The sequence below is a fragment of the Streptopelia decaocto genome (assembly GCF_964273445.1).
Source record: "Streptopelia decaocto genome assembly, chromosome: 2".
NCBI classification, from domain to species: domain Eukaryota; kingdom Metazoa; phylum Chordata; class Aves; order Columbiformes; family Columbidae; genus Streptopelia; species Streptopelia decaocto.
The window spans coordinates 143129258-143149850 of record NC_138655.1 but is presented as its reverse complement, the minus strand read 5'-3'; the positions used below and the strand labels follow the sequence as shown (position 1 = coordinate 143149850).

The 20593-nt window shown below is 36.1% G+C and overlaps 1 protein-coding gene across 1 annotated transcript in view; it reads right to left on the bottom strand.

Annotated features, from left to right (window-relative positions):
- Positions 1-3730: 3730 nt before the first annotated feature.
- The window catches only part of MALRD1 (MAM and LDL receptor class A domain containing 1), a gene marked incomplete at both ends in the record, with an annotated part of 293532 nt that continues 276669 nt past the window's right edge, over positions 3731-20593 (bottom strand). Inside the window, 5 exons of the mRNA XM_082044615.1 lie at positions 3731-3859; positions 4592-4648; positions 6305-6380; positions 15758-15848; positions 15941-16023. Coding sequence (XP_081900741.1) covers positions 3731-3859; positions 4592-4648; positions 6305-6380; positions 15758-15848; positions 15941-16023 — 436 coding nt within the window. The remainder of the gene's footprint in view (positions 3860-4591; positions 4649-6304; positions 6381-15757; positions 15849-15940; positions 16024-20593) is intronic.

Below are 20593 nucleotides of genomic sequence, written 5' to 3'. Positions count from 1 at the left end.
CAGCAACAACACTCCTTTAAAAATTGTTTGGTTAACATATGCAAAGGAAGTTATTTCAAGTTATCAGAGATTTTCAACCTGAGCATCTTTTGGCCACTGAATTTTCTCAAGGGTGTCCAGAGAAACCACCTGACTAAACAGCTAAAAAACTGCAACATGTTTAATCCTTTTTATCTTCCAGATATTCCAGATTTTTATTAGGAGTATTTATCTAGGAGTATATTGCTAGGTGTATATTCCTTATCCTTTTGGTTTGCTTTGTGTCAGTAGCAATTTTGCATATAAGCTTATGGCAGTGCATAACCCTGAGAGTTCTGCTTACCTCCTTGAGCTAATTTATTACATGATTAATCATGTTGTTACAATGAGTATAGCCCCTTTTTACAAAAAGAAACAACACTTTACCTGAATCATGTTGAATACTTTAACTACTAAGGTAGCTTTAATACAGAGTTTCATCAGAGACCAACTGTAATGCAGTGCTTATTAATGTCCACTTCTTGATAGCATGTCCATCTGAATACCAAATAGATTATTGTTAATTCTGTTGATATAGCATGTTTCTAACATAACTATACCTTCCTGTTCAGTCACTTGTATTCTAAGCCTTAGATACCAAAACAGTAATAATGCAGACTAAATCCTTACAGATTCACATACCCTATATACTGTAAAACACCTGTCAGAGAATTATACTGTTTTATGACCTGCATGAAGTGGTTGAAAAAAATGAGTGATTTGAAGAAGTAGGACTCAAAATTAAAGACTACAATGAAGATCAAAATGAAAATGGCTTTCTTTTGAGGGGAAAAAAAAGAAAAAGAAAAGATTACATATAATTACGGTTACGTTATTTAGATTTGGCAGCCCAAACTTTCAAAATATGCTGAAAATATTAAAGCAATAGATTATTACTTTTACTTCTTTTTTTTTTTTTTTTTTCCCCTCCACAGTTGTATGTTAGTCATTGTGCTGAGTGCAAATTCAGTTTTTCCTCCTGTTACGATCAATCAAAGTCTTGGTTCTGGAAGTGATCACATAATTACACACAAGATTAAAGTATTCCCATGAATAATTTGTGCTTATTTCTTCCTTTTAAACCCATTTAAGCCAGTTGAGTGTGTCTTGCTGACTTGCCTCAGAGACTCACATTTTCATTGGAAAAGTAGACTACAAACCTTTTCCTCTAGCTGATAACTTTTTCTGACTTTGTCCTGTTGCCTAAACATTTCCTTATACTTGACCAGCTCAATAAAAAGTCTGAATTTTAACACTTTGTTTAAAAACATTCTATCAATTATAAAAATGGAAAATTATTTTGGTGAAAGGTTTGTCTTGCTTCAGAGATAATCCAGAAGAGTCACAGTTCTCTCAGTAAATAGCTACAGATGAGAAATATTATATTCTTTGAGTTACTTTACAATAATTCTTTATAGTCATATGTGTCTATTTAGGACATTAAAATATGAGTAATGCTAATAGTAAAATGAATATATTTTGTTTCATAAGGGAGAATGTGTTAAAATTCTACCATTATTAATTTTATCTTTTTCATTATTGTAGTTTTTTAAAGATATATTATACATAGTGTGACACAATGACTGGAGAAGTAAGGACTATAGCATAACCAGCATTTTAGTGTTCAATGAAATTCTGAAAGCAGTGCTAGTCTATTGCAGAATAAATTAGGATTTGACTATATGGGCTTGACCTTGTAGGAATGTTCAATGCCTGTTTATAATGTGGAGATCAATCACCTCACACAGATTTATCAAAATACCAGAGTTCAGGAATTGGAGGCACTTGGCACTTTGCTGGATCAAGCGTAATCTCTGTGTTTCAACTTAACAATTGTAGTAAGCAAATTCCATGTTTCTGTCTTGCTTATCTTGTTTCAGAAAGAAAACAACATGTGTGATCCTCTTGTCACAGTTTCTTATTTAAAACCTCCATGAATAACATCTGGTAACTTCCAACTAAGCTCAGCATTTAAAACAGGTGTGTGTACAAAACACGTGAAGCTCTGAGTGGCTTCGTTAAAGCAGCCATGGGGCAGGACACAGCTGTATGAATTCAGGGCACAGAAGAGAAGAAATTGCAGCGTGAGTTTGTTACCTGTACTGCCAACCAGCCAGATGTACAGCAGCTGGTCAGCACATGTCACTCTGGGCCAGGCAGGGATTGATGCTGCTTTTTCAGTTTGTGTTAGGACACATCAGGGAAACAAGTTCAGGAGACAGAGTTTTTTGGGTGGGCTACAGAGCCTGGGGATGAACTGAGGACACTACAGTGGATTACAGAAGAGACGGGGAGGAGAAATATTAGGTTTTACAATGCAGCAGAGAGGCATTTATGAGCATATTTCTGGAAACGTATGGAAAGAATTATGAGCAAACATCTTTGGGAATCATGCCTTGTTACTTCTGCTACCTATCAAACAACATGCCAGTCAGCTAAGAAAACCTAAATGGAAAAGTAATTCTGTAGCCCCAGGTAGAGAGCTATGCATGACTGTTAAGCTATTAAGAAAAGGTGAAAGAAAATATTAAACAACACACGAAACAAGCAGTCCCATGCATGATGGAATGAAGCCAGGTTTTGGTGTGCTCTTCTGCCTGGAGTCACAAAAGTCTACTGAATGTGAAGCATTTCATCTTTCCCTAAATGAAGGTATCAACAGAGATACTGTCTATTATCAAGATGTCTGTTTTTATGAAATTTGTAGGAGTTCAGTTCATCTTTGAAACTTGCCAATAAGTTCAAAATTAAGTAGGCTGTAGAAATACAGTAAGTGAGGAAAACACAAGCACAGCAGGAACACTTAAACCTTCAAGCTAAAAATGACCACTCTGTAATTCAAGTGAGCAGTATGGAAGATGACATATTGTCAGGTTATTTAAAGTGTAGACACTATTACAAGCTATGCCTGCTATCACAGAGGATGACCCTCAAAATCAGGAGGAAATCCAGAATTCCTCCCTAATGTCTTTCTCATGTAAGCATGGGACAACATAAGTTTCAGCTGTGTGGGAGGCCAACATATTCAGCAGAAATATGGTTTCCTGAACATGCTAGTTTCCACCCTCTGTCAACCACTAAGCTAAATTTATCATTAGTACTGTGGTAAACACTGTAGAGCTGATCAGAAGGGAATTTGGTTGGATAAGGCTATCAAGGTTAACAATAAAGATATTTTTTTAAAAAATAAGTATGCATACCAGCATGTCACATTGATGAACCACATGCTGAACTGATACAAAAATCCATGATTGATGACCATCTTTGGTTTAGCTTGATATGTTTCTTATTATACAAAGATTTTTCTTTTGCTTCTGTCCCTCTGAACACTAAAATAGCTATTTAAAGTTCCTTTCCAATGCAAAATTACAGAAATATTTAAGTCATTATTTCCCAAATAATTGTCATAAAATTATGATTCCCAAAACTCCAGAATCTGTATTTGTTTAAACATTTTATTAATATACTGGAATTTGAACTGTATAAATGTAAAATGAATTCATAGTATAGTTACCAATCTCTTTCTGCACCAAGAGAAATTATAGCGGACTGTATGTTTTACTTGTATATGGATTCAATTTTTAATAAAAAGTTACTTTCTGAACATAATTATTGTAATAGAAAAGTTATTCTGTGAAGAGTTATTCATATTGCAAATGCTGTAGAATCACTACATACTGTTGGATTTTAGAACAAATCTTCAGAAAAATAATTACACGCAATATTGATCCTGTTTTATGTCTGTTTTCAAGGAATTGCATAATTTTTCCATATCTTCAGATGCTTCACCATAAAGAGGATTTGGAAAAGAAATAGCATTTGCATCTTCATTAAAAGGATGCTAAAAGAAAAAGCATATAATTAAATATAAAAATGAAGTAATTAAATTCATTTGTTAGAACTGACAGATGAATGGCTGTAGATCCATTACAGAACTAACATACGATATTAAGTTCAAAGAAAACTATAAAATTCCTGAACTTTTTAGAACAGATTTTCAGTTGATAAAAATTAACATAGCTCCACCAAAACCTTTATCTGATACATACAGCTGATCAAGTCATTTAAGCTTCTTTCCAATCTGTTCCCACCTTTACTTGTCTCCAGAGCTCTTGGTCTAATATACACACAGTGTTATTTTGGGGGAATCTGTGTACAATAGTGTCATTGAAGTGAGTCACAAATTTCTGGTACATGGTATTGCAATTTAAACGACCAGTTTTAATTTTCTTGAATGAGGAGTGTGTGAGAAAAGAGATAATATGAACTCTTCAGGTAAGGACTTGTGCAGTTCTAAACATTTTCTTCAGCATTGGCCTTACTGGAGAGCTTTGAACTGCCATATGTTGTAACAAGTGGCTACAGTAAGCAATATTAATGAAATTGCTATTATGAGGTCCTTGTCAGCCAATCCAACTCTGGTCGTCTTTCTCAGATTTCCAGAGGTGCTAACATTATGAGTAGAAATATACCATTGACTTTAAGTGACTTTTTTCCCTTTCCTCTGTAAATGAATTTTATTTAATAGCTCAAAACATATCCTACCTTAGAAGAGAAACATGTGATTACATACCTCATGCCATGGGGAAACACTGATTTGAACAGTGGGTGAGGTGGCATGCACAGGAGACTATAAAAAGAAAAAAAACCTGCTTCAGAATACTTTTAGTGAGCTGCAAATAATATTCCAAAAATATCCTTCCATGTGGCTGTCTGAGTAACACACTCTATGAATATAAAACTATGAGGCAATATTATAGGCAAGTGTGTGGTAATGCAAGCCCACATGGTTTTGGTGTTCAGTAAGGTCTGGGAAGAATTGTTTTTTCTTTATGAAACTTGTATATGCCTGCAAGTGCGTAACTTGTGGGTATTCAGCTGGAGATGGGAGCTGTTGCTTGTGTTTTACCATATCTTTTCATTGGTAATACACCATTTGGATTTAAGGTTCATCAGACTCAGAGAAAACCCATATCTCTTATTTTCCCTTTTAAGGGAAGATTTAGCGAAAACACATATTTTCCCAATCTTAAAGACAATAGAGGAAAATCTGCTACAGCACTGGACTTCAATCACAATGCCCGGGGCTGTCTTCCATGAAAATGTCTCTCTTGACACTGTGCTTCTGTTTTTCAACTTGCTATTAAATGAAGACTGTCAGGAATCTATTTTAACTAGAATAAAAATGTCCTGATAAATTGGGCACGATCGTGATGGGAACGTTTCCAACTTGGAGCTCTCACAAACCCCAACCTGTAAGTGAATTAATTTGATCTAATGTCTCTAAAATCAGGTGTAAGGAACCTTTTATAGAAAGTAAATGGCATGTCATAGTTAATCCTATTCAAAGCTACAGTGGAATCTTGTATTACTGACTGTGGAAAGGGCAAGGAAGTTTTATTTTCTATTTCAAACCAAGCCTAGTTCTTTCAGTGATAATAAGGATAATATCAAAATGAGGGCAGGAAGAGTGTTTTAAACATTTTTTTTTTCTCTCTTTTTACCTCCAAGATGCTTTGTCTGTATTGTTTTCAATGATAAGTAGCAGATACAGATGCCTTTTAAGTCAATCATATTTCTCTTGTTAAATGTAAAACACAGAATTTATCTAGCACTCTAATTTGATAATTAAATCTTGCCTTGAAATCTTTTGCTATACTATGTTCACTTTTACATATGCATTTATTTACAGACTTCTTTGTTGCTCTTAATTATGATCAACGAATAGTATTAGAGAAATGTATGAACAAGTGTTTGTTTAGTGTCAAGACGAATTTTACAGTGATGGGAATAGTAATGCACATTTACAGTATTGGGAAGTGTTATAAGCTATTTTATTAAAGTTAAGTAAATGTGTAAAGGCAACCTGGGTGCTGAATTATGCATTGTATGGTTTTGGTGATAGTGGTGGTTTTTTGTTGTTGGGTGTTTGCTTTGTATTTTTTTTTTTCCAGAAGCAAAAAGAAACGAGTCCCAGTGAGATTTTTTTCTTCTATATATCTGACTAAATATTTCATCCAAACACACTTTTTCTCAGATTGAGCAGCTCACAGTCAGTTATAATACTCAAAACTAAAAAATATATTCTCAAAACTGAACTGATTTCAAATCTGTCTATGTTTTGAAAATGCACTGGAACAGATCTGAGTGCTGCAGTATTTTTTCTTACTTGTTTTATTAAATAACATTCAGTGAGGGATTACACTGCTTGTTTTAATGGAAAGCATATTTGAGAATTACAGCCTCATATTTTTCTGAATGTATAGAAGAAGCTATTGCTACTTACCGTTGTTTTCCCAGATGAACTAAAGTCTGCATACAATGGGTTGGCAAACGAAGCATTAGTGGTTTCCTCCAGTTTCCTTGAAAAGTCAAGCAATCAACAACAAAACACCCACAATATCACACAGGTTAGCAAAGAACCAAATGGCTCTAGGTTGAAAAAACTTGAGTCAAAATATTTATGCTAAATATATTTCTGACTGAGCTCTACTGATACGAATGAAATCAAACAGATGTTCTGTGTAAGTTGTGTGTGGGTTAAAATAATAATTTTTCGTTTGTTGCTGCTAAAAATATGTATGATTTTGGATATGCATAGGCCTATTTGGTATTCATAAAATGCAGGTAGAGCACTATACATTAAATAAAACATGATATTAGCTAAAAAGCTATGTTGCTATGATTTGTTTGCACATGATGAGACCACGTTCTTTCTGTGTTTTGCTACAATCATACTACCAATTCAATAATTATCATGGTCTTTGGCTCAGAGATCAAGAACACTTTAGTTATTTAATTGTTTTAAGAACTCTTTTTTCCAACAAATTGAGAAAGAACTTACATTTGAGGTCAAAATCATCAGCATTAGTATTAAAGCTATAGTCTTCCCCCATACCTTTTGCTACAGAATCAAAACTATTTAAAGAATCACTGAAGTTATTGGAATTCAAAGGTTTCATCAATTAACACAGTGCCTTAAGTAATTTATAATAGATGAACAGGACAAATTTTACTAATTATGGGTCTCATGTCCATTACCTCAGCTAGAGGTTTTAAGATATGCTTTTCTGACAGAGGCCTTCACATATTCCTTTTTTTGGAAGCACTTATGACCTGTGCAGTTAATCCCATTAATTCTGCAGAAGCAAAGGATATTTGGGGATGGAACTTTCTGCCTACATCTATTTTTTTTTCTATATATCTGGCTGGTTGCTAATATTCTACAATACTTGAAATCATCAAGACTGTTCCAATACTATATACAAAGCAACAGCTGTATTAGTTAAAATTACTGAAGAATGAAGCAGAAACATTTTTTTAATATTTGGTTTTGGAGACATTATTATTTTCTTTTTTTTTAACTAATGATTTTATGAATAAGGGCATATCCATGCTTTTGTGTTCATAGGAAGCTGTGTACAGGATTCTAAAATAAGAATTTCCCTAAAGATAATATTCAATCTCAATGACTGAAAGGTGCATGTAGTTGTATTAAAAAGTGTTTCTATTCAGCATCTATAGATGGTTTAAGCAGTGTCTCCCTGGGAACTGACAGGCTCCGCGTTACTTTGGCAGGCAGGACTGAGGGGACAAGAATAGTCACGGAGAAATAACAGATGGAGATGTTGGGAAGGGAAGCTGTTGTTCATTAGCAAGAGCCACAGAAGAGACACATCACATTTCTTTTTGGAAAGAACTAAAACCAGAATAGATGCTTAGGAGGAAGGCACAGGTAGGCTACAGAAATATATTGCCTTATGAGTTAAATCAGTGTGAGAACCTAAGTTTGGGGTTTAGACTAAACCATGTACATCTGCTTAAAATCTTTCACAACAAGACTGCCAGAAAGTAATTCCTTCTAATGCTAGTCTCATAATTCAGTTTGATTACCTGACACAGCGATGTGGAGAGCTGAATATTTGAACATGTTGATTTGTTCATTTGATCTTAATCTTAACCATAATAAATAATAATATTCTGATGCTTTTATTTAGTTTAGTGAAACTAAAATATATTAGGTTATTTATAGGCCTCCTAAGTGTATATTTGCATACTAATCCTTCTGAATGAAATCTACAAAATGTATACAGAATGGTTTTTTACTCTAATAACACACCATGGCTCACAAAACCTGAGACCAGAAGCAAACTCAGATAAGAAGTTTTCAAAGAACTTGACTGTACTCCTAAACTAGTGCCCAAAAGGCCAGATTTGCATGCCTTAATTTTGGTGTCTCATTTAGACATCACAAACCGACTGTATAGCCTAAGAGCATGATATGGAATTAAGCATGTCAATTCTGCTTACAGTCAGCAGAGACATTTCCAAAGGGCAATGAAAGTCACACAGTTCACTAGAGGGAATCACCTTTTATGTGCAATTGACAAATTATAAAGATAGGGACAGGTCTGATTCTCTTTCCTCCTCCACTCCCCTGCTGAACTTAAGCAATTTGTGCAAGACATATACGTTACTTATTTGGGCAGGAACACACTGAGTACTCAGGTCTTTCCTGAGGGCAGGAAGGACAGTGAACAGAGATCTCCAGTGTCTTCTGCAAGGAGGATAACTAACCAACAGGATACTGTGCCAAACCATGGGCACCAAAAAGAGAGCTGGCTGAGCTCTTCAACAGCATGTCTGTGGTTGCTGTGTTTAGTGCTGAAATTGGGCCCGTCTGTGTGTGTGAGGTTTTCTCAGGCATGAAAATTGGGTCTTGCTCAGATTGTCCAGCACATTTCAGGCATCCCTCCACTTTAGGTCTGAATCATGAAAGAGCATATGTAGTTGAGCACCTAGTCTTACGAACTATGGGAACTTTAAGGCCTAATATATGGGCACTGGTTGAATTTATGCACCTTGGATTTAGAAGAAGTGGAGAATACCTTGTCTCCTGTTCTTAGGAACCTTTTTGCCAAAGCAGGGCTTTGGAAGTCATCTTGAATATATTACCTAACATGTAGTATATATGTTGCACATATATGCTCATAGATGGATATATATGAATGTATTTATACAAACATATGTATGGTTAAACCCTATCTATGATTGTATAAAAGCAAACAATTCTTTTCAAGGGGTACCAATAAGTATCCTTAAAATTTTCTGAAATATTTTTGAATTACTTAAAAAACCTCAAGAAAGTGCAAATTTAATCACATGTTTACACAAGTTCTATAATTCATCAGTTGAATGATATAGTAACTGGCTGAAGAAGTCAATGTTTGGGAACTGAGGTGACATATTCGTATTACATGTTGTGCATCCACCCCCAGAAGTAAACACAACACATTAGATCTTTAATTAATTAGAAATATAAAGCTTTCCTTATTAAAGCAAAGCAATGGTATGCCCACTCTGGCACCAATATAAATACTGATGAGGAAAGCATAAAAGTGCAGTAATAGTCAGTGGGGGGATGCCTTCTGGTCAGCAGTTTACACCCTAGTTTTAAACTGCTTGATCGAACCGTTTAGCTTCATGTACTGCAGTGGCTTGAGTTAAGCTCATTCTCGCAGCACTTGCTGTTACTTGGTTTAAGTAGAACATTGCCCTGATAGAAAATGATACCTTAGTGCTACAGTAAAAAGCAATATACCCATCTTGTGATGGAGAGAGATTTACGTATGTGTTACAACTATAAAGTAAGGGCAAGGGTAACTCATCACTCACAAGAATTAAGGTGCAGAGTAATTAATCAATGTGAAATGGTTATAAATCTCATTTATTAAAAAAACCACAAATGCCAAGTTCAGAAGACTGTACCAAGCAGGGAATAATTAGGGTTAAAAATGCAAAGCATAGCATGATTTAGGAAAAAAAAGAACAAACTCAAACATGTAGGTAAGGCAGCTCAGAGGGTATTGGGTTTTCTAACATAACCAGAAATACCACAACAGGAAAGGAGAGGATTAATCATCTTGCGATGGTCACACAGGTCACAGCTTTGCTAAGCTCATCTGCATTCTTTAGTAGCAAATACTACTGTCTTGTCATAGGTTTCTCCACTACAGCTTCACAGAAATGGGAGAAAGTTGTATGCTCCACAAAATACCTGCCAGTATATACAGGGACTGCTTAGTAACATCATGCCTTTAAATGGAAAATTGAAGTATCTAGATTTGTTTGGATGTAGTATCTCAGAATTTTGTACTTTTCAATGTATCATTCAGTGAAAAATCAAATATTTATTTTAGAGAGCACACACATTTGTAGTAAATAGAGTACTAGAAGAATGTTTATCATCAGGTCCACAAGAACAAGAACAAAATCCTAGTGGACCAAAGCTACTAATTAAAATAATCCCTTAAAATTATTTTTTATAGATGTTCTAAAGCTTCTGTTCTAAACACAAACTGTGACTCAAGATCTCAACTTCCAAAATGTTTTAAAAATATTTTAAACCAAATTTAGATTTGCAGAGGTAGGCTATATTTTACACATCCCACAGAGGGAACATGAGGCATGATGCAAGGAGGATAGACTTTCTAAAAGCTGTATTTGAAATAACTGGTAAGTCACTTTGATGCTTGATTAGGCTTTTCATATTCTCTCTGGGCTTCCTAGGTCTGCACTTTGTACCTTTTGAGACACTTCAGGAAACTTCATTATTTATTTTTTTTTTAAAAAAACAGTCCTTTGCATCTTTCATCTTGGTGATCTTGAAGGCTATATACTGAGAGATTTGCTCTGTTTCAGCATGTCACCTCCTGTTTCTTTGCAAGCTTTCCTATGTGTAGTGGTTGTGAGATGTACATTTCAGAAAAACTGAAGACTCCTGACTATAGCACTGTGTTTCTTCTTTCAGAAAAAAAATATGATGCAGAAGAAGGAATGGATTTGTATAGCAGCATTAGACTAATAAAACAACTCTCAAACAACAGTTTATGACTGCTGCTTCCTAGTTTTGCTTTTCTTTGTCTCATAAAACTGCATTTTTTTTCTCTCATTCTAGAAAAAAAAGTATCTGTCTCCATTCCATTTCACAAGCTGAAAATGGTTCAATAAATGTAATTCTATTGTCATTCTTCTTATCACTTCAGGATATAGGAACAGAGGCATAGCCAGCAACAACCTTTGACAGTCCTTCAGATCTGCTTGGAGACCCCTCCCTGGACTAAGTTATCCATTCCTCCAGACCTCCAGAAGGGTATGGGTCTAATTGGAGAAAGTCCTGGCAACAGCAACTGGGAATCATCATAATTGTAAGGAAACCTTAACCACGAAGAAAGGCTAAAAGCACTGAGCTTGTTTAGCCTAAAGAAAGCACCATGTAAGGAGGCATGACAACTGTCTTCAAGTACATAAAAAGCTTACTGCAAGGAGGAAAGGAATGATCAGTTCTTGTCCATGGTGAATAGGAATGAACTTCAATTGTAAACAGATACATTAGAAATTTGAAAAAAACTTTCTAACATTAAACTTTCTACCTAGCTAGGGCACCAGAATTGCCTGAGGATGCCATCAAATTTGTGTTGTTAGACATCTTTAAGCACAAACCCAGAAAGCGATACAACTGAGTCTGTCTTGTGGCAGGATGAAAAACGGCATTTGTGGGTCCTGTTTTCCCATGATTTTCTATAATTTTAAAATATTTTCTCAGAGCACCTCAGTTTTTTCCTCTCTTGCCTGTGTGGCAAGATACATTATTGATACGCTTTGGAAAATCTAATGTTCTGTTTTCATTATGACTGACAGACTAATAACAGCTGTGTTACATTAGCATTGCAGCTGAAGGCACAGATCAAGAATAGGAAAGGAACAAGCTGAAAGAGTCCAGGGACATTGACTTCTTTGGAAGCAATAGCAAAGCAGCACATCTTAGCTGGGTGGAAAGTGTTTGATTCTCACGTTTTAAAGTAAAATGAACCATGAGATGGAAGCTGCAATAAAGTGGAAGCTAAAATGAAGCTTTGCTTCTGTTTGGTCAATAAGGACAAAGTGGAGTAACTGGCAGTAACTTCCCTTCTGGACTACGAAATGTCATCTCTGGAGCATGAACAGGAATGTGAGAAAGTTGTGAGTTTTCTCTGATTTGGAGTTTATGTACAAAAATTTCACATATTCCCAGCTGGGAGCTGGGAAGTAGCTTGATTATCTGAATGCCATTGTGGTAATGAAGTACACTGCTGCCAAGCCATGTGGTGGGCTGCTTTTGTCTATTAGGAAATAAACTTACATGATGACTTCCAATAACTCCCACTCAGGCAATGAATAATTTAAAGCCTGCAGATCAGAGAGGAAATTCTTGCTAAGGGAGGAGAAGGAGAGAGCAAAGGGACAGCAGGGCATTCTTTCCAGGTTGAAAGGAGGGATTAAGGCACTATCACTCTTTCCAGTGAAGAAAAAGATAGCCAAAGTAACTCATATTCTCACTACTGTTAGTGACAACTTCTTTGCCAGCAGTTGTCTAAGGGGTCACCAGCCTACCCTTACTGCCTGCTACCTGGTTTTCTGGTGAAAAAATTAGTTCTGTTGGACTTAGAAACTTCTCCTCCGGCTCTTGTACACATTCCTGTGCTATTTCCATTGTGGCACAGATGGATGTGCAATCCATTTTAAAATACTCTGGGAGCCAGCACCTACAACTGTTGGTGTGTCTCTGAAGGACAGTCTGCCAATGCCTGCATGTATGATTTCATACCAGTAAAGAAAAAGGAGACACTAATAGAAATGATTTAAAAAATAGCTAACAAAGTAACTTATTAAAAGGTAGTAAATATGGGCTCAAGTGTGTGAAAGCTTCCCTATGAAAGAATGCCCAAGCAGGCACTGCTAGAGTGCCTTTCTTGTCTAATGACTTTAAGAAAACAACATGATCCAGGAAGGTGGACACAAGCCTTTGAAGTGAAAATGAATTGAAGGAAAGTATCATGCATGTGCACTGTTAAATTCCTCTAGTTCATCAAGTCACCTTAAAAAAAATCAGGAGTAAAATCTCATGCCTCTGTGTGGTGCTGTCACATTGTACATTTTACAGACTTATGCAAACACAAGTCACTTCTTATTCTAAAGCCTTATCTTAAAGATCCAAAGTTCAGTATGATAACATTGACTGCATTTTGACTAGTCGCTTCTGGTTACTGATTAAGCACTTTGGGAATAACTTGCTTTAATTTACCACTATGTTTCAAGCTGTGGTTTTTATATACCAAAATATGCTAGGCACTAGGTAGTTGAAAACGGAGAGGTAGACTGCCTGGATGTGCTTATCTTCTCAAATTCAAAGTTTCAGATTTTCTTGTTTTCACGATTTAACAATTTCAATCAAACTGCCATGTATTAGCTAGATTATTTCCTGACATGATGCCTATAAAATGCATTTTAACTTACATGTTAAGTCAACTGTGATTAAAACCAATGGAAATAAAAAGTTTTATCCTGTACCGTGGGCAAAATGATTTGACGATCTTAGTTCCTAATAGACAAAACTTGGAACCAAATATATTTCCGTCATAATTTACCTTTCTGGCAGCTCCAGTAAAAACAATCAAGACTGGAATGAACTTTGCTGTGTAAACTATCTAACCCTCTATTTCACAGCTCTGATTCTCTTCACATCAGGGCTGTAATAAATGTAGTGCCATTGTAAGAAATCCTCATTCATCCCTATTTTATTATATACCTAATAGGACTATTAAGTATTTGGCATTATATTGCAACAGGGTACCTTTTCATGTGCAAAAAAGACTCTATTTTTTTTAACATGTATAATTGCAAGAAAGGAAAGAACATTCATTGAATTCAGATATGTGGGTAGAAGAGAAGCGGATAACTATGAAATAACCCTTAAGCAGACATTTATGAAAGAAAAAGGTAAAAGGGAGTGTTTAGAGCACAGGAGAAGTAGCATAAGAAAAAAAATACTCTTTTGTTGATTAAAATACCTCCAAACATGTTTTGAGAATAGACATTACATTTTTTGGGGGTCAAAATTATTAATGGAAATTACAAAAACAAAAAATCAAGCGGGTCTTATAATACAACTAATCTTGCACTTCTGAGGTGCCTTTCCATATGTGTACCTTAGCAGGTTATATAAATATGAATGAATTGAGTCTTAAAGCCCCTGTGAAGTAAGATAAGGAAATGCTGTTATTCCCACTTTACGGAAGAAGAAGCAGACATAAAGAGAGTAGGTGAAGCTATGCACTCAGTTAACAGTAGCACAACCACTAAATGTTCCTGCTTCAGCATTTTGCTTCTGTGTCCATAAACAGTTCCACCTGTCAGGGGTAGCATGCTGTGTTAGGAGACGTGTCAGCACCAATAACATCAGGACAGGAGTCTGCACTGTTTAGTACATAGTTTGGGAGATAACAACATCCCCAAAGAGAGAAAGGTCATAGGAAAATAGACAGTTTTGAAGATGAATTCTGGAAAAGAAACTGAGGGGTAAGGGAAATACAACATGAAAGTGGACAAGGGAATGCACAACAGGAATTACTGAAAGGGAGGGACAGAGGTGGGTACTTGCTGACAGAGAAAGGTCTAGTAGAATAAGTCATGACATGGGCAGACAAGAAATACAAGTGTTAGAAGAAAATAAGAAACAGCAATTTTTTTTTTTCAAATCTTAAATTTGTGAGGAGACAGAAAGCTTATCAGAGGGATGACAGGAATGGCTAGGAAATATACTTGTGAAATAATGAATTGCCAGTCTAAGGCATATCTTAAAAAAACTCTGAAATCAAATATCTGGATGAAGAGTTCTCTCTAGTACTAGTAGTACTGTTATTCAAAGCACTCAAAATAAATTTTGAAATAGACCACCACTATATTTTTTTTTCATTTACTAAGAATGCACTTTATGTTGTAGGTTATCAGAAGATAATTTAGTTGCTATTTGCACAGTACTAATAGCAAGCATAATACTGGATGGAAGAAATATAGAATTTGAAAAAAAATAACCACCATCTAGAGCACCATTCAACGTGAGTAAGACAGGTACTTTTACCACAAGCCAAGAGGTCTGCGGACCTAGGGCAACAAGGCAGTACTGGATAGTGGGTGTGAGATGAAGTCGCAGGGGAAACGGGTGAAAGGAACAGGTAAGGTGACATTGATGGGACACATCCAATGAACCACTGACCAAGATGACTGCACTAACCAAAGGGGCCATATACTATGTTTTGTAAAAATGGTCACATAATTCTGCAGTCTCCCAGCTTGCATTTTTTCTGATCTATTAAAGCTTTTTATGAAAAACCCTAACATTTTATGCTAGAAAACCTCCCACTTTTATTCCATCCAGTTATCATAGGGAAAATTCTGAGATGTGTGTAAATATTGAAATATTTAGGGCAAAAATGTCCCCTCAGGTGCATGTGGTACTCAGTAGCTTCAAGAGGAGCTGTGAATTTGCTTGTAAGAAACTAATTTGGCCTCTCAGGTTTCAAGAAACCATAAATAACCTTCTGTTTTTCACATTTAAGTATCATGTACAAAAATCAGGGCTACTGCTGTTAAGGTGGGTAAATTATGAATTTTATAGTTTAGGCATAATCATACAACATTGCAATCAAAACACTCAAAGCAGTTAAGCTGTAACTCATTGTTTCCAGACTGAGGTCCACTAAGGTCAGCTTGTGTTGTAAAGCTAGGTTTTATGCTTAGTGTGGCATATGAAGGCAAACAGACTGTAGGGTGATGTAAAAGTTGAAACCAAAGAGACTGGGCAGTTAGCTGTTTCTTTGTTGCCGCATTTGTATCTGCTTTACACAAAAGTTTCACTTACGTTTCTGGCTCTTTCTTCTTTGAAAGGAAATACAAGGCAGCAGCTGTAATTTTAATCAGCAAGAAACTGACACCCAACCCGATCCAAATATCTGCAAAATCAGAGCAATCAAAGACAGAAATAAGTAAAATGAAACATTCAAAGAATGAACTGAAAGATATTTCTTTCTTTTTATAGACTCACCATTTCGAAGAAGACTTGAAGATGGAGGCTGAAGAGGTTTAGCACTTATGTGGCAACGGTTTCCTTTCCATTCTTTTCCACATCTGTGAATAAAACAACAATTTTTGACAAAGAAGGAAGCAAGGATCGTGAACAGTGACAAGCACACAAGAAATGCAAATCCTTTTGATTACTTTTGCCAGTGCCTAAAGCTTACCCAGGAATCACAAAGAGCAACATCAAAGTTAATAGAATGAAATGTAAGAGAGAAATACAAAAAATGAATTTAAGAGAGAGAAAAATAGAACAAAACAAAGTTTGAGTATTAGAATTGTCTTCCTTGTCTATATTGCCACCGTGTTGTTCTCCCACAGCAAATAAGTTTGACTTATTTCCCTGTTATCACCCATATGAGGGTTAAATACATTTCTGAGCTGAGGAGGTGGGAACATAATATAGAGAAAGATAGATGATTAGAGATGAGAAAGGTGTTTTTATCTCCCCACCTAATCTATCTCTCTTTTGTTTTTCTGTTACCTTGTAAAAAGGATACCCCTTCAGCAAATGCCTCTTCAAAACTGAAGCACTGCATTTGAGCTAAGAACTGCAGCCATGTAAAATTACACTAAATTTGCTGTTTGGTTCAAATCCAGTCTTTGTTTGAAGTGAGCGAAATACAAAGAATTTGACACAAGTTTGATATTTGACTTTACAGTTGTTGCTTAAGTTACAGTGTGTCATTTCTCACTTTAATTTGTCTGGGTTTAGCTTTTGGCGACTTGCTTTCATTGTGGCATTCTCCATCGGAATGAAGGGACCTTGGAGACCCAGGTGAGGGTCAGATGCCTCTACTGAGACAGGCAGCAGTTTGGAGCACCCCACACTGTCCTTCTGGGTACCCCAGAGAGCCTCAAAATGGCTGTAGGCACGTACATTACAAATCCTTAATGATGACTAGTGTAAAGGGTTGTTAGAGGTATAGCTACATATTGACACCTAGATTTCTGGTGCTCCACATGACAAGCTAAATCCCACCCTGAGTGTCACACTGGAATGACTTACACCAACATTTAGATTATCTGCATGGCTGATGGTTTATGAGCTTCATAAATTTTTAACTATTTTTTTTTTTTTAAGTAGCATCAGAAAGAAGTAATGGTAATAGTCCTGTTTCAGTCCTACTAGTATCACATGAATAGGCAATTAGTTTCACTTCTCATGATTCTTCTCTTTACAGTTTCTCAAATTATTACTGTGGGGGAGGACTGTGTATTGAATTGCTTTCTTACTATAACAGCAACAAGTTTTTCATAGTCACAGATTTTTATAAAGTAATTTCTATTTTGTAATCATGGTTTCCTCTCCTTCCCTTAAATGTATAATATGAAATCTGACATGTACACAATTAAATCTTTATATTAAGGCTATTTGAACATGTGAGAGAGGACTTCATGTTGTTTGTCATGGTTTGGAACATGGTATTGCCCATGTGCCTTATCCTAGCAGTTGCATACTGAGTTATGAGGCAATCCAGAGGGGGAGAAGTATTTGATTTGCTCAGAAAATGAATGTGGTGGATGCAGGGAGAGAAAGCGTAGGAGGAGGAGCAGCAAGCATCTGTCTGCAGCCTCAGTGAAATTTAGGAGAATCCTGAAAGGATCAAGCTATGTATGAAAGCAGATCTATATCCCAGTCTCAGATATGATAGGAGGAAGGGGACTTCACTGAAGACCAAAAGAGGCTCATGGGATCTGTTGCAACTCAGGGGATCATTGAAAAATAGCGGTCAGAGAGCACGCTGGGAGGAAAGAACCAGATCTACTTGAGCACAATTGGCAGAGATAGATTTATTTAACCCTCACAGACCTGAGTTTTCTCTAGTTAAAGAGTTACCTTGTTCAAGGTTAGTAAATGGCATATGAACGAATCCTAGCTTTAGATACTAGAGTCAGCAGCATATTCTGACATGCTCATTTTAAAGAAAAAAGTGGCATAATTTCATCTGACAGCTCTGGCTGAGCTGGAGACCCATTGCATTCAGTGACTGAAAATACCTGCTCCCTTCAGTCTCCTTCTTCTTCAGCATACTACAAAATATCATGTCATTTGGAAGCTGGTCTTTTATGCAGACTGATGATTCTGTACAAGTGTCAAAGTGCAGCCAGGCTCATAACAAGCCCTGTGGATCCATGTAGAAACATTACAATCTGATGACAATCACCCATTAAATTCATTTGCTGATTGCTCTCAATTGTATAATTTTCTTTCTTTGCATTTGCAAGATTTTCTGTTGAGCTGGATATGCTTTTAACCGAAATTTCCCTCTTTCTTGTCATTGCAGAACTTACTTGACTGCAAAAGAAAGAATGAGAGAACAGATTTGCAGCTGTGCAGAAGCACTACTCAGACATGACAAGAGAGGGGCGATCTGCTGCTCTGGAACTACTGAGACATGGATCACCTCAGAGCTGTGAAGAAGTAGTTCCATAATGCAAGCGTATGTACCAGTACAAGTATGGGAAAATCCTACTACCCAGTAGTAACTAAACTTATCTTTATATGTTATGTTTCCACCTAGTGATGAAATATTTCCACATATTAATGGTGTTTAAACTGTTTTTAAAATTTAATCACCTTTTAGTTAGGTAGATAACTAATTTATCTTCTTATATTTACATACAGGTTTTAAAATCAACTACTAACTTCCTTACATTGACCATGTATTCGCCTCCACATCTCTGAATCCCAACAGTATTGTTTTATGTTACGTGACACATACCGGTTGGGAATCTGAAGTCAGACTATCAATGGGTAATTTTGATCAGTGAAATGATTTTCCACTGCGTGGCACTAGGTTGGTACCAAAAGCATCACCTTATAATGCTGCCATTGCTTATTAAAAAAATATTGGGAAAAAAATGGATTAAGGTGCAGCAGAGGAAGTATCTCTGAAACTTGGCAAGTGATTAGGACAAATTAAAAAGCAAATCAGTGTGAAAAATACAGCAAAGCATGAAGCATAGGTACTCTTTATAGGAAGAGGGAGAAGGAAGGCAAAAAAGATGAAGAAAACATAACTAATCCTCAAAGACCAGGATGGAAAAGGAGTGCTAAACAACAAAAATTTTGAAGACTGAGTATATTGGTTGGTTAAGAATTATAACGTGTATCTTCATATATTAATTTGTCTGTCCATTTTTCTCTTTGGCAGGGGAACTTAGCAATTATCGCTGCCACTGAGGTAAAATAAAAGACTATCAGAAAAAAACAAGTTATAATTTGGAGATTCGTTCAACTTTTCCTAAGGTTTGTTTGTTCATTACTTACAAAATTCATCTTCTCAAGTAAAAAAACAAAACAAAACAAAACAAAAACAAAGCCAACAAAACAACAACCAACCAACAACAACAACAACAAAAAACACTAAACCAAACCAAAGTAAAAAAAAAAAAATCAGAAGTGAAAATAAGAGTTACAGAGACCTGAGAAGCCTGCAACTTTCAGTGAGGTTGCAAGAAAATATGGGAAAAATTTTCATTAACATCTTTGGCTCTCCGCTGATGCAACCACTGCCTCTGGCTTTTACTGAAGCCAAGCATTTCCTGCCTAGAACAGAGGGGAATGTGTCTTAAATATCCAAACCAATCTTCGCTTATAGATGTCTCACAAGATTTTGGGTCTTTTATTTCTATACTTTGTAGAAACTCTAGCTGACTGTGGTGACAGCTGTGATGGAGATATTGCTCTCTGACTTAAGAGAATAGAATGGCACAAGTATCTGTCAGTAACTCAGACTAGGGAAGCTACTCCAGTTATTTCACTCAGCATTGGAAAGCTGAGGAGTACTTCCAAAATTAATAAATATTGTGGGCATGGTCTTATACAGGATCATAGGAAGTTTCGATAAGAAATGCAGAAGATTGAGACTGGTTTACAGAACTAAGAATAATATACCTTTATATATCATTTTCTATTAAACAAAATACAGAAACCATTATTTTGGAAGGTAACCAAAACTTACACAACAAAACAAAGAACCTATTGTCCTTAAGGAATGAGATGCATGTACCCACTTCTCTGAGTCTGACTCTTTGTAGCAGCCTTCTGCCTGTGCAGTTCTTTACAACTGTGTAAGGGGGATGTTGAAATGGTGTCATTCTCATCTGGTGACATTTTCCGTAGACTTTACACTCTGTCTAATGCATGTTGGACTGGGTGAATGATAAAAGAACAGAAGTCTCCCTCTTTTCATCAAGCAATAAAATGAAAATATTAGGAAAAAAAAAAAAGTTGGGAAGGCAAGTTCCAAACTAAGCATAATATTAGTTCATAGTGTTTTTGAGGACATGGAAGATGTTTCCTTAGCTATTTGTACTGCGGACACAGAATACATATTCGTGTGCTTTTGCAATCATGGTAATACAGTCTCAACCTACAGACCTAGTCCTTTGCCTGTTACTGCAAAACTGTATCAGTGAATAACAGTAATACCAAGCAGCTTTATAGGAAGTCAAGTCAAACTTCACCTTTCTACTGTGCTGTCCTTGACACTTGTAATCTGAAGTGAACTTTAATTACTCTAACAGCTCCAGGTAGGTCAGAAGAGCAGCCTGTGTTATGCACCCAAGAGATGGCTCACTTGAAGTCCAGTTAATGAAGGAGAACACTCTTAAT